Source organism: Eumetopias jubatus, unplaced genomic scaffold (assembly GCF_037043125.1).
Source record: "Eumetopias jubatus isolate StellerSeaLion01/CBP00866 unplaced genomic scaffold, mEumJub1_p1.0 scaffold_10, whole genome shotgun sequence".
Classification (NCBI taxonomy): Eukaryota; Metazoa; Chordata; class Mammalia; order Carnivora; family Otariidae; genus Eumetopias; species Eumetopias jubatus.
Window position 1 is genome coordinate 114,291,017 of NW_028274816.1, and position 14,552 is coordinate 114,305,568.

Here is a 14,552-nt window from a genome sequence, read left to right on the forward strand (position 1 = left end):
GGAGCATAAAGGGGGGGGTGCATGGTCCACACACATACATGCATGCATACACACTGTCCCTCCCAGGGAGGCCTGGCGTGTCATCATCCCTACTCATTTCTTGCCCGTCCTCCTCAGCCCAGAAGCTGGTGGTAGTTTTAGGAAAGCCTTTCATCTCCTTCCCTCCCCTGGCTTCCTCACCAGGGTACAAGAAGACATATAGGCTCCCGTCCTGCCTCGCTGAGAGCACCATACCACTCTGCACACCTGGTGTGGCTTTGCCTGCCTTCACAATCAGGTTGCCATTGCCCCCTCAGTGCAGTACTAGTCCCAGGCAGGGAGAGTTGGGGGATCCTAACATGGAATAATTTGGGGGGTGACAAAATGGATTCCATGCTAAGGGCTCTGTCTCAGGGATCTGTGTTTTAGGATCTGTCCTCAGCAGACATGTATGCAAGACAGAGATACAAAAGTGACCGACCAAGGCTGGGTAGGATGAGATAGTCTCCCAGCTGCGCCCAGCCCTTCAGCTTTAGCCAAGGCTTTGGGAACAGAGCAGGAGTGTGAGGGACCTGGTGTGGGCTAGGAGTGACCGTGTCCAGGGTCTGTTTGTCACGGTCACTAGCTCCTGCAGCTCAACGAAGTCAGCTGGATTTGATTAGGGCAGGAGTGGGGCGTTAAAATGTCTGGACAGGGGCTCCCTGACCCGTGGGACATGGCTGTTCTCTCCTCCCCCAGCCATCAGATTCTCCATTCCCCATCCTTCCAGTTCTCACCTTGAAGGTCTCTTGTATGTCCTCACCGATGGCCACAAAGAGGCTGTCGATGGCCACAAGAGTGAGGCCACGTGCTGTTAGGGAGGGTCCGTGTGTGGAATAGCCCCAGGCCGTGAAGGGGGTGGCCCAATGGCTGGACCTGGCTGCCACTCTGTCCGCTGTCCCCAAGCAGTCCCCCATGGTATTCCAGTCAAGAGCTCATGACGTGGTGGCTCCCCTCAAAAACCAAACTTGAGCCTGCCTGGAGCCTCCAGCCCGGGCCAGGGTCTCTGAGTCAGGGGAGCTTTGGAACATTCTGACATCCATCTCTTGCCCCGTGCCAATAAGGAGTGTTTTGGAGGCTCTGGTGAGGAGGAGGTTGGGGTGGAGAGGGACGGCCCGGCAGAGGGTGGCCCAAATCTGCCCTCTGCTCACCCTGTCCGGTTGACTTCTCCCTGCACCCTAGGGTCCTGTGAGCCAGTGACATCCGCACAGCTGTCCCCACCAAACTGCCCTGAGGTTTCTTTGTGATCTCTCTTTTCCGTGTCCTCACCATCTACCACTTCACCCACGTCCCACCTCCAGGCTCTCACAGTGTGTGTGGACGCCGCCCCCCTCCCAGCCCCTCTCTGGACCCATCCTAGTGGGGCAGTGTGAGCACTAGCCAGGACGCCCCCAAGAGCTGCTAAGGTTCTTCATCCTGTGTGTGTTCACTCACAGACCATGGACCCGGGGTCCCCTGTCAGGACACAGGGCCCTGCGTTTCCCCTGCACAGGCCCTCTCTGTGAATACCCACCTCCTCTCCTGGGCCTCACAGCTGAGGCGAACCAGTGCCCACCTCTGCCCACCTTTAGGGTTCGATGCGATTAAATGAGATGCTCCAATAAAGAGGGCTCGACATCTATGGATAATTGTTAGAGTGAGGTGTAGTTCTTTTCTAGAAAGAATGAAGGATCACCCACCACTTATGGAAGTGGTTCCTACTTCCCAGGCCCAGGTGTCCACTGCGTGCACCCCCACCCTGCCCCCCCCAGGATCAATACTGGGGCTCAAATAATTATGATCCTCATTGGTGGCCTCCCGTTTCCTCTCCCCCCCCCCCCCGGACTCATTTCAGTTTAATCTGTTAATTTCTGTTCTTATTTCACTTTGCAGACTATTTGCCGATTTCACAAGACATAATTTTTATCAACTAGCTCTTAAGAGAGGCATAACACATTGGGGTTTGCTACCATTACTAGAGAGAGGACACAGTCCCGGCCGGGGCCACCCCAGCTGCTCTCAGTGTCCACTGAGGCTGTCCTAGCTGCCTGTTTGAACGAATGTTCTTTTTCTCATTTTTAATTCTTGGAAAAGACTCATGTCCTCATTGCTTCTCAATTTAAAAAAAATTTTTTTTTCCTTCTACAGTCCCCTCCCATTTTGCTTCTTGTACACACTGTGAACGTCCCTCCACCCCACCCCACCCCACCCCCACCTGGAATGTAACGGGGCCAGAGGGAAACTTCTCACAAACTTTGTAGAGCCTCCTCAGGGGAATCCAGGAAACAGACATCAGATTATTTTAAATAGCAACCAAATCAGCTTCTTGGGGCATTTCATGGAGTGAGCTTTTAGCGCTGGTGGCCCACAGGCGTTGGGGATGTGTGACTTGGAGCACCTGTGTCCTGGGGTGGACAGTACCAACAGTGAACGAACACACACACACATGCACGCGCACGCGCGCGCGCACACACACACACACACCTGTTCTGTAAATACTAATGTGAAAAACGTCATCTGGAAGAAAAACTATATCTGGAAAACCATCATGATCTGGTTATGTTTGTGTTTGGGGGCCAGTCCCTCCGTGACCGTTAACCATAATCATGAGTACACGTGACCTTGAGAAGGGCCGGTGTCGTTACTGGGGCACTGCTACATCTCAGGCACCGTGGCCACAGACCCACGCCAGGCCCCTCCTTCCCCAGCACCCCGTCCACACTGGCCTTGCAGTCACTGCTGGGATCAGGGCCTCTGGGCCCGCCAGGGTAGCAGAGGACAGAACACATGGGGCCGATCCAGATCGGGCTGGCACCCCCGATGATCAGTCACTATGAGAAGGCCTTGCTTTTCCCATGGTCCCAAGCCCCTCCACTCCCCCGTTTGAAATAGCCGCACGGGCTTGGATTCGTGAAGTACAGCTCAGCAGCCACCCCCTTGTTTACGTTCATAGTTTGTGAGAAGTGACCCGCGTGCTTCCACTGGATGCATTTGATGTGAGCAAATCCATCTGTTCGAATGTCACTGTCCTTGAGACCCAACCAGTGTGGTTTTGCTCATCTCATTAAAGATGCTTGATGTAATCGTTGGTTAGTTTCCTGTTATTTTCCCGCAGGCTTTTTCATGAGTGCTATTTTTTTTTAACAATTCTTTATGGCTACCCCCCCCACCCCCACTTTTATTTTGTTCTGCTATGAATTGCTTTGCTTTGGCGAACTTGTCCTAGTATGCTCACCTCACCCACATTTTAACCATTGTGAATTTTCTTCATCTCTGTAAATAGTTCATCTGTGCTTCTCCTAATGACGTTTTATTTTTTTCCCCTTGTAAGCGACTGAGGTAGAAAAATAAATTGTTTACCACGGACATGCTGTGTGCTGCTGTCTCTTAGCCTGACAGTGTCCTGTTCTCGCTCCGGGGGAGGTGAATGCTAGACTAAATAACTGGTCCCCATAACAGCCTAGCGCAGTCTGTGAAAGCACGCGGACTCCCCCTGGCTTCTGCCTGTCCCCAGCCCTCCCTGCTGCCTCACGTCCCCCGCACTTGCTCGGGGTGGTCCTGTCCTTGAGCAGAGGGGCAGAGCATCTGCGTGCAGCAGCTGCGTGGTCCCCCCGCCCCCGTGCCCCTTGTCTGCCATCACTCTTGCCCCCCGGGGAAGATGCCACTGGAACATCTGGAGCCCCTCTCACATCTGTGCACCAGGTGTGCGTGAGCTCGTGCTCATGCTTGTGCACGCTGGCTGACGTGCAGTTTGCCCATGGTTTGCCTCGCTGACTCCCCTGAACGGTGCAGGTTGGGGGAGGCTCCGGCGTTGCTAGACGTGAAGCTAGAAGGACCTCATTCCCAGGTCCCCCACTTGGCCATGTAGTACCATGTGACCTGGAGGGAGTGATGTAGCCCTTTCAGCCCTGGGAATAATAAGAGTGCCTCGGTAGGTTGTTACAACTAAGTAGGATAATGGGCACGTGTCAGCGTGCCTTGTAAATTGGTAAATGCTGTGCAGCTAGAAGTTTTAGAAATCGTGTTCTTATTATGCCGCTCTCCAGAGTGGTTGTCTCTTCCTCGTCAACCTCAGTGGAGCTGCCTATTGGTGGCTCTGTTTATCAGTGAAAGAAACGCTATGGGATCCGCCAAGTGAAGCCAGAGAAGTGCCGGGACTTCTTTCCCGCCCTCATGCCCCACCCTTGCTCCTCCATCCCTCCCCATTTACTCATGGTCAGGCACTTGATTACGTACCAGCTCTCTGGACATGAATGAGACTCCCTCCTTCAAGGTGCTCATAGTCCAGCTGGGGGAGAGAGAGCCACTCATCAGACCCACTGACCATCATGAGACAAGTGCTTAGCTAGAAAGAGGTGATGGCTCTTTGCTACAAGGGGACAACGGTGGCTGCTTGTCCAGCTTAGGGTGCTGTCAGGAATAGCCCCGTAGAGAAGGTGACATCAGAGCTGGCTCTTGCAAAGTCAAATAAAATCAGCTATGTAAAGAAGGCAAGGAAATATATCCCAGGCAGAGAAAGAAAGAACACACAAAAGTAAGAAAACACAAAGTAGTGATGATCTAAACAAAATAAGAATTTGTTTCTCTCTCTCATGTAAAAGAAGCCTTTGGTTTTGGTTTCACAGTATTAGAGGTCTGGGTTTCTTTTATCTTCATGCTCTTATTCTCTTCAACATAAGACTCTACCTCATAGTCTAAGGAGGCTGCCCAAGCTCCGGCCATTCCATACTCATCCCAGAAGAGCACATCTCTTCCCTTTAATACTACTTCTCAGAAGTCAAGTGTGGCACTCTGCTTACATCCCATTGATCAGACTTTACTTACTCACATGACCAGTTTTAGCTGCAAGGGATCCTCAGAAATGTCTTTATTTCAGGTAACCACATACCAGCTAAAAACAGGGGATTCTGTACTAAGGAAGAAAACTGGAGTATATACGGGATAATAATAGAAGTAGAATAGTACAGGATACTTAGGAATCTGCCACAGACCTGAGAGAGGAAGCCACACAAGTCTCACGGATTATGCAGACTTCAGAGTATGGGCAGCTTGCAGGAGCGGTTTGGGGTGGAGGTGAGGGTGTGGAGGCCGAGGCTAAAGAGGGCGGCAGGGCTGAGTCATGGTGGGCTTGTGAGTCAGATTCAGCAATCGAGATTTGATCCCAAAAGCAAAAGGAAAGCCCTTAGGGGATTTTAAGTAGAGGAGCAATGTGATTCGATTGCCAAAGTGAGTCAGAGAGGTGGGGGGCCAGTGGAGAAACCACAGGGAGACCTCTGTTCCCTTCCTCTTGCACCTTCACTTCTCTCCCCTCCCCTCTGCCTCACTCTGTCTTGGCTCCATTTCTCTCCCTGCCTCAGGCTGGCTGGTGGCCCTGCAGGGTCCTTCAGCTGCACTGGGGACCAACCAGGTTGGTGTCCCATAGCTCAGTGTTCCCACCTCCCTCCTAGGATGGTTCGTGAGGGAGCAGCCAGGCAATGCACCTTCTAGGTGGGGACACCCTTGGGCTCTGGTTCTGGAAGTTCCAGTTTGTGCTTCTACCTCTCCAGCGATAGAAAACAGGTTTCATCTCGGGTGTGGATATTGACTGATGGCTACTGGCCGCCTGGAGAACTGGCTTCCAAGCGATTTTGAGGCCAAGTCCTTGCTCAGCAGAAAGAGGGGCTGTGATTGGTTAGCGATGCCTGCAGGGTTGTTGGACCTGGGACTCATGCCCACTCACCACAGATTTCGCTTTCCTTATTTGGCTAATGATGGTTCTTGGGTGCTGGAGGATATTCGGTCACTCTAGAAGACGGCCATTCTGTTTCACACAGAGGGAGGTGGGTGTGGTCTGAGGAGAGGTGCAGGGCTCAGGGACACCCCGTCCCCTCTGGAGGAGAAGGCTCGGTAGGGGCTGCGGCAAGGTCAGCTCTGGTCAGGTCCAGCTGGTCTGAGCAAATACACAGGCTTAGTGGTCGGTCTTGTCCTGAAGGCCATGGCTTGAATGTGGAAAGCAGGGTGCAGAGAGCCCACGGTCTCGGGGAAGGAGTTTGCCATAAACCAGATGACTGGGGAGAGCGGCCTTGGCCATGGGGAATGGGCTGCTTCCTGAACCGGCTCACACCCAACCTTGTCAGTTCGGTCCGGCTTATGACATCTTGTGAGGTGTTCAGAGACACTGTCGGCTGCCACCCCACAGGCCTAGGATTTTGCCTGTGGGTCACCTGGACCACTGCGGGGAAACAACTCCAGAGCCCTTCCATCCAGGATTCTTCCTGCCCCCACCTCGGCCAATCTTGAACTGCTAAGACGAGGTGGTTGGCTTCCCAGCCATGGAACCTCAGGCCCATGTGCCCCGGGTGCCCATAGCGAGATGTTTCGGTTCTATAAACAAACACTCCCGTGTAAAGAAGGCCCCTCGCGATGAGACAGCCCTGCAGCACTCACGCTTGTCTGCAGGCATTACGCCCTTCACAGATAGGATGGGGCAGATTTTAAATCACAAGCTAGCTCCCCCTATGGCCAGCCCACTCTCGGCACCCCACCCTACCCCCCTCCCCCCCACCCTACCCCCCTCCCCCCCCACCCCCACCCTGGGGCCTTATCCTCTGTTTGCATGTGAAAGGCAAGCTCAGTACGGGAAGTGGTCTGCAGCTCCGGAAGAAGACCCAGAGGGGAGATGCCGCCCCAGCCCCGACTCCTGGCTGATGGCCATGGGGGGCCGCCGTGGGGGGGGGCCGTGCGTGGGCTTCACCACAGCGCCCTCCCTCCGCATGGGGACCCAGATGCTGACGCTATTCCCAGATGAAAGCAGAGCGCAGGGCCTAATAGGCACTTAATAAATGTTTGCGGAAATGAATTGGAGCGATCTGAATTGACATGAATTGCGGGTTTCACTTTCCATCAGCTTTCCGTGCCTCTTGAAGCTCCTCAGCATAAATAAAGGGAAATGTAACTAAAGGAGCTCTCAGCTCCCCACGCGAAAGCCTGGAGCACTGTGTTCTCCCAGGGTGAAGTCCAGAGACCCAGTGCTTGCCCCCAGCTTGCTGGGAGAGTAAGGCCTCCTCTGGGCCTCTGTGTCCGCATCTGTCAAATGGGGCTATCGATCCTTGCCCTGCTCCCTTTCCTCACGTTAAGAGGGGCGGGCACTGGGATCAGGCATGATCTAGTGCTTGGGGAAAGGGAGGGTCGTGTCTGAGGAGGAGGAGACCCTGCAGGGGCAGCATGAGGGAGGCTGCGGGCCTGGCTTCCTCCCTCCTTCTCCTGGGGGCTGAGTGCCACGCCCACCGACCCCATTTCCTCTCGCACTGCTGCCCTTGCTCCGCTCCCACCTCCCGGGGTACCCGTACCCCCAGGCTCACAAAGTCCCGCTCGGCCTGCCAGCTCAAATGGAATCACCTTGCTTCAAGCCCTTCAGGTTTCATTTCCATCAGCAAAAGCACGTGAAAGCCTGCCACTCACACCACAAAACAACCACAAAATATTGAGTGTGAAATTACAGGCAGGTGGCAGGGGCAGGCCGTCCTGAGGGATGGGCAGTTCCTGCCGTCCACAGCAGCCAAGGACAAACCAGAAGGCAAAGATGCGGCCCCCAAGCCCTCCTCCTCCCCAGACTGAAAAGAAGGAGCCGGGTCCTGCCCAGAGACGCCCCAGAGTTCAGGTCAGCTCGGATCCCCTGCCCCTGAGAGATCCCAACCAGTGGGGTCACTCCCTCTCCTCCCTGTGCCTTCAGTTTTGAGGGCGGGGGCACGGGCACATATTCTGCAGTGTAATGGAAAGGGTCATCAGGGCCAGCCCCGGGGCTGGGTCCTCTGCAGGCATAGGGATGCTGAGCAAGCAGGTGAGTGATCCGAGGAGGTCAGAGCCTGGAGGACGTCCCCCATGTGGCCAGATGTGTTCCTAGGCGGTCTGACTGGTGTGCAGAGTGAGCATGGGGGAGGGAGTTGGGACTTTGCTTGGGAGGCTCTCAGGAAGGGGTGGTACCTGAACTGGGTTTTGAAGTGCAAATAGAATTTCATCAGGCAGCTGGTGAGGGAAGGATAGTCCCTATCCAGGGACCAGCAGGTTAAAGGCACAAAAGTGTCATATGTCTTCCTCCCTTGCATTCCTGCCTCTGTTCATTGTGACACCCCCCACCCCCCGCCCCTGCCCCCGGGCAGACGCTGTGCCTTTACCTGGGCCAGGACAGCTGGAGAACAGACTTTGTCATGGGGAAGCCAGGGAATGAATCTGTGGGCCAGAGATGCTGTCCCCACTTCTCCTAGGTGGCTGTTCCCGGTCAAGGCCTTTGTGGATACCACTGAGCCAGCCTCACGCACCCTGGATGCTAGCTGCCGGGGTTGGCTTCTTTGAAGGAGAGCCTTGCCCAAAAGCACTCACCCGTCGGGGAGAGGAGAGCACAGCCTGCCGATGCCCCACGGAGGCCCTGCTACCCTGCCCTGAGCCTGAGTGGGTGTTCAGCTGGTCCCAGGGCACCCCTGGCGTTTCAGGGGAGGGTGTAGGGCCAGTGCCACAGCTGTCTTAGTGTTCCGTGTTCAGGACCTCTGCAGGCTTTCTTCATCTGGTCTCTGATACCAGCCTTGAGCAAGCTAGGATTCAGGTAAGGTTAGGAGCAGGAAGAGACACCTTCTCCCCCACCCCCTTGCACCCACCCCCCCACCCTCCTCCATCTCTCCATCCCTTACGCATCCAGCACCTGCCATGTCACAGGCCCTGCCCTCGGTCTGGGGACATGGTGCTGAACTAGAGGGACGTGCTGTTGCCTTTATAGGGTATTTGTTGGAGGCAGAGAGAAGAGAGCACACTCCACTGCGATGGAAGGACCCAGAGAGGCTCGTCTAGCCAGGGCCTTCCTAGAGGAGCTGTGAGGACCAAGAGGGCAGCCAATCCAGCTGCCAACATGAGCACCAGAGCTCCAGGAGCCACGTCCACACCTGTGGGCAGGACATCACGGGGCCATGTCCCTCCCTGAGCCCCTGTGAGCCCCCTGCCTCCCGCCCTCACGTTACCCCACCAAAGTTAGCGCTTGCACTTCAGATAAAACCTACCCTTATCACTCACAAGCAAATTATAAATGTTATCTAGGAAAGCCCTTTGGATGTGGAATGTCATGTAAATTAATAGGATTTTAGAATAGGAAGCCTCCAAAGGGAGTTCTCAGCTCCACTACTGTTATTACCTTGGGCAATAATAATAAAAATAGAAATAAAAGTTATTATCCCGCTTACCGACGGCTTGCCGCGTGCCAGATAACTGCACTGAGCACCCAGTGCCTTCTCGCTGAATGTCAGGGCGGCCCTCCCGGGCAGCGCCGTCACCCATATTTTCAAAGGAGCAGAAGGAGCTGGGGACGGAAGTTTCGTCACTTGTCCTGGGTCACAAGTGCAGGAGATGGCATCTTACCCCCTTGCTGTAATCACTCTCCGTACGGTTCCCTGGACCCGCTCTGGCCCTGGAGTCCGTCTGTTAAATGGGCCTAGCGGGGTCTTCCTTGCAGAGCTGTGGGGCAGCTCACGGAGGGGACCCGGGCCTCTCTAGGAAGGGCCCGGCTGGAGGGGACTTTCTGGGTCCTTGGCCGTGGAAAGCACCACCGTGGCAGCTGTGTTATTCTCTGGGGTGTGAGGACTGTTTTCTTAGTGTCTAGGCCATGTTCTTTTACTGTACAGGTGAGGAAACAGGCGCAGAGAAGTTTCTGCCATTTGCCCTCGGGCTGGCATGCAGGTGGTATGCCCTGCTGTTAAAAATGTCAAATATGTCTGTGCCAGTTGCTAGATAACAGCTGCCCTGTGCCCCCCAGGGCGTCTCCCTCGCCACCCCAGGCTCCCCACCAAGACTCCCTGACCATCCCATGGTCCACCAACCCCAGTGATGCCCAGTACAGCAGTGGTCTGCCATTCAACGCCAGAAACGGCCTATCTCGGGACACAGAAAGGGGGGGGGGTCTACATTTTACGTCGGAGGCGGGGCAGAGGGAGTTGAGATCACAGATGTCAGTTTACTCACGGAGCTGGTGATAGGGCCAGGATGGGCACCTGGAGTCTTTTAGCAAGAAGTCTCGGGGCGCTCAAGGCTTGAGTGTTTCCTGTCCGGGTCCATAGAGGTGGGTGCCACAGGGGTGCTGTTTGGAACTGTGCTGGGGCAGAGCCACTGCAAAGGCCCATATAGAATGAAGCTGGGGGGCAAGGTAGGCGTGGTGAAGAGGCCCAAAGAGACTTGAGCCCATTTAGATTTAAATGGATCAGCATGAGACCCTGTGGGGAGGAAGCAGAATTTTGATTCAGCATCTGAAATTTTGGAAACCCGGAGAAGTGTGAAAAGCCATGTGAACAGCAAGCTCTAGAAGGACCAATAGTCAGACCACGTTTGTCAGGACACCCATTAGTGGTAGGTGCAGAGATTGCAGTGTTTGGGGGTGGGGAGGGACTCTCTCTCATGCAAGGAGAGACTCTCAGAATAGTTGCTGATGTGTCCCTCGAAACAACAGTCTGGAATGCCTTCACTTGAAGGTCTTGGTCTTTGGTCTCAGAGACGGGCGGGTGTTCTTTCTGTGGGCAAGCGGGTAACCCTGGGTTATCCAGGGCCACAGACTGCTGGCCCGGAGCAGCGGGGGCTGGTTCGGGAATGAACTCCCTGCGGCCGTCCTCATTCTTGAGGTCTTGCTGGAGAGAGAGTGTGATGGGGAACAGAGCGTCCTTGTAGGGCCAGCAGGGGAGCCGAAGCACGTGTCCTGTGTCAGCCACTCGTGGTGCTGGCCCCCTCTTGGAGCAGAATTTGGGGTAGCCACACCCAGGGCTGGAGCTCGGCTGTGAGAAGACCCTAAAGCAGACGCGGGCCTGATTACAAACTAGATGGGTCTGTGGTAGAGCCCTCCCTTCTCCCTGGCAGAGTGAGCTGTAGCTCCCTTTGATCCAAGGCCCTGCTTCTTTTGGCCAGTTTCCTCTCCTGACCACCGTGCTTAAAACAGTGCCTGGCATTTAGTAGGTGCTCAGTAAATATTTATGGAAAGGGTAAGGGTCTGGAGATGGGGAAGTTTCGAACATAGCTTCCCTGCAGAAGTTCTGGGTCAGAGAGATGCTGTGGCCCCGGCTCTCTACCTGTGGGGGGATGGGAAGGCCCAGGGAGGAGGAGGCTGGCCAGAGCCCCCAGGTGGAGCTCTCAGCTCCCTTTCTCCCAGAAGAGCCCAGCACCCAAGCAAGCAGTGCCCAAAGTGTGTTCTCAGTTCTCCTCCTGCACCCCTCGACCCCACGCTCTGAGCTGGGAGCCAGGCCTGGGTTGAGACCAAGGCTCCTTCCTGAGTTTCATTATCCCGGCACCAGGAAGATGGGAAGCCACAAAGCTTCACGGGGGGGGGGGGGGGGGGGGGGCAGTCGCCCCCCTGCTGGTGCTCGGGGGGCGTGGTGATGGCAGGCACTCTGTTGTGCTCCCTGAGCCCCTCTGATTTGGAAGGAATCTGCAGGCAGACAGACAGCTTTCACTGCTGGCCGGGCACCCTGAGTCTGTGCTTGCCTCTCCTGGGAATTTTCTTGTCGTTTCCAAAGGATGCTCCCTGACTTGGGTTTTCATGCTTCCACAAACCCTTTCATCCAAAAAGAAGCTCTGTGACAACCAGACTGTAAAACCTCTCAAAGGTTTGATGTGCAGTGTACCTTCCCTTTATCCCCATTGCAACATCTGCAGAGAAAATTAAGCTAAACAGCAATTGCATTGAGTTATTTGGGACGAGTTTTGTGCCATCCCGCTGTTCTAGGTGCCAACACCCTTAGGGCTCTTGACCCGGGAGCCTCTCACTTCCGTTAGGCAACTGGGAGGACCCAGGACCAGGCATGAACTGCACACCCTTCCCCTGCCTGTGCCCAGACAGGCAGGCCTGGCCTGTTCTCATTGGCCCCTCTGCCTTCCACACCACACTGTCTCCAGCACCTCTGCCCCAGTAGGGGCCCCAGCCCTCTCCTGGGGGTGGGGGAGAGGGTGTCCATGAGAATGGCACTATTGGTATCCTTAGGGAATGTCAGGCTTGCTCCTAAAAAGGTGTGTGGAAAGCAGATTCCTAGTTTGAATGGCAGGAACTCGGGTTTTGTTTTTTTCTTTTTTTCAATGGACACGTATCAGCTTTCTTCAGAACAGAATTTTACAGTTGGATCATGAACATGTGCCCCTTTGGTTATCCATTGTCCCACCTCTTCAGGCCCTCTCTTCTGATCTGGATCCCTAGGTCCTCCTGCAAAAATGCACCATCCACCCTCCCCCCACCCCGCCCTGCACCCCCGGGCATCCGCCACTCTGTCTCTCTGCACAAAGCTACACCAGGCAGGCCTGCCCAGGAGGTGGGCAGGGCCCTGGGCCAGTCAGATGACAGATGGGAGCATTTTCTAAACTCTTTCAGGGCATATTTCCTACATTCTGGGGGACCATTTCTTCTTTGGATTGCTTCTTTTTGAGTGTTTGGATTCAGTGAAGCAACGTTGGGTTTAGCCAAGAATGTTGGAACCATCGAAAGAAAATGCTGGTGGGGGAGATGCAGGACGTGTTGGGGAAGGGGGTGGAGAGTGCTTTGAGCAGACACAACAGTGGAGAAATTGCTTTCATAATGGACCCTTCGGGATGGGAACGCACATTACAAGAGAGTGTTTTATAAAGGTTCCCCTCAAAGTCGCAGCCTGTTGGAGCCATCAGGAAGCTCCGAATTGTCTCATCTCCTCTTCCTGTGAGAGGCACAGAAGCCCACGGATTTCTCCAAGGTCACAGAAATAAGCAGTGACTGCCAGGACTGTGTCCCTGCAGCCCATTCCCAGGCTAGCCTCTTTTCAAGCCCGACAGGGAAGAGGATGCAGAGAAAGAGGTACCTAACCCGACACCCCACAGCTGATAGGACGGAGGAACCATTCAGTGTTGACTACAAGCTAAGGCTTCCTCTAAGTCAGAGATTCTCTGCCTCCACGGTGCATCAGAAGCATCTGGAAGGCCTTTAAAAGCTAGAGATGCGGGCCTCCCCGATTCTTAGTGTGTTGTGAAAGTTCCCCCCCCCCCCCCCCCCCCCGGCCAGGCTAGAGACCCGCTACTCTGAATGGAGGCCCTGCTGTGGGTCTCGGTGAGACATGGTCCCAAGAAGGAGAGTCACTGCCGGATCGTCGGCAGGGCCTTCCTTCCCACAAGGAAGCAGAGTGATGGACTTGTGCAGATGTGCAGCGCCTTTGAACTTTTTAAAATTTTTGAGAGCCTTTCAACCAAAGGTTCTTGCCCTTGGCTGTATATTGGGATCCCCCAGGAAGCAGTTAAAAGTCCCACTGCCCAGGCTGCAGCCCAAACCAGCTAAATCAGATTCTCTGCGGGGTGAGACCCAGGCCTCAGGCTTTACCAAGCTTCCCCGGGTGGTCCAGGGAGCGACGGGGGTGGGGACCAGCACGGGAGACAGAGCAGGGTGCTCTTAGGGGCTATCACCCGGCCCCCTCCGCTGATTCATTACACTTCTGTAGGCATTTGAGTTTGTGTACCTCCCCCTCCCTCCCCCTCCCCCCCCCAGGTTGGAGGGTCGCCTGAGGAGAGGCAGCTACGTGTGCAGGTGACTCCCAGCTCTGGCTCTCAGGAACCACCTCAGGACATCCTGACCAGCAGCAGCTGATGCTCCATCTTCTTTGGGGCAGACTCTGCACTAGCCCTTAAGTGGGACATGGGGCTCAGTCCCTGCCCAGAAGAATTTGTCACCCAGCAAGAGAAGTAAGATGTGCATATCAAAATAACTGCTCCGTGGAGGCAGAAACCCGTGCGTGCCACGGAAGCAGTCAGAAGGAGGTCCTAGGAACCTTAGTGTCCTAGGATTCTCAAAAAAATCTAAAGTGCCATTGACTTCTAATTTGCCATCAAGTTTCTTACAGCTCGGAGAAGTCCAGAAAAGCATCTCATTCACGGTCAGTGGGATGGTGACAGCTTTTACTTAGATGAGTTACGAACCCCAGAGGTGTGGTCATGCCAACCCCAGAGACACCGCTTTCCAGGGACGGAGACTTGGGTTTGTCATCCTTTTACATCAGGAAGACCAGTTCATACAGGGTCAGAGGTGAGGGGACCATAGAGGTCCTCTGGCCTCACATCCCTACAGCAGACAACGAGCTTGTTACTCAGGGTCCAGAGAAGGGAAGCATCATGCCCAAGTTACACAGCAAGGCCTGGGCAACGGGATAGAGGCTGGCCTTTGAGCACGGTGATCCTTCTGTTCTCCCATCTGAGGGCCAGAGGGGCTGCAGACTAGCGAGACTGGGTCTTTGGGTTTGACTGCCATTAAATAAGGCATGGCACCTGCTCGTGCCTGGAGTTCTAGCATCAGCATTATTCTCTTGTTCTCGGGCACCCTCTTTCTGCAGGCAGCGTTCTCGAACAGGAGGAGCAGACCTCATTCCTAACACCCAAGTTCCCAGGTGGGCAACCTGAGTCCCCAGGCCCTGAGATTTTATCAGCAAAACATTTTTCTCTTTGCTGCCTCAGTTACTACTAAGAAACAGGGAGTATTAGACAGGAGGGTCATGCCAGCTGGCTTGGCCCAGTCGTTGTTAGAGCTGAACAGAATACATGCTCAGATCTTG

At 54.7% G+C, this 14,552-nt stretch overlaps 1 protein-coding gene across 3 annotated transcripts in view; it reads left to right on the forward strand.

The window, feature by feature from the left end:
- The window catches only part of MSI2 (musashi RNA binding protein 2), a 385,942-nt gene that overhangs the window by 341,730 nt on the left and 29,660 nt on the right, over window positions 1-14,552 (forward strand). Inside the window, exon 11 of one of the 3 annotated variants that reach the window (XM_028093022.2) lies at window positions 1,891-3,363. The exons of the other annotated variants lie outside the window; for them this stretch is intronic. Coding sequence (XP_027948823.1) covers window positions 1,891-1,931 — 41 coding nt within the window. The 3' untranslated portion in view covers window positions 1,932-3,363. Of the gene's footprint in view, window positions 1-1,890; window positions 3,364-14,552 lie in introns of those variants that run through there. 3 annotated transcript variants of the gene reach the window in all.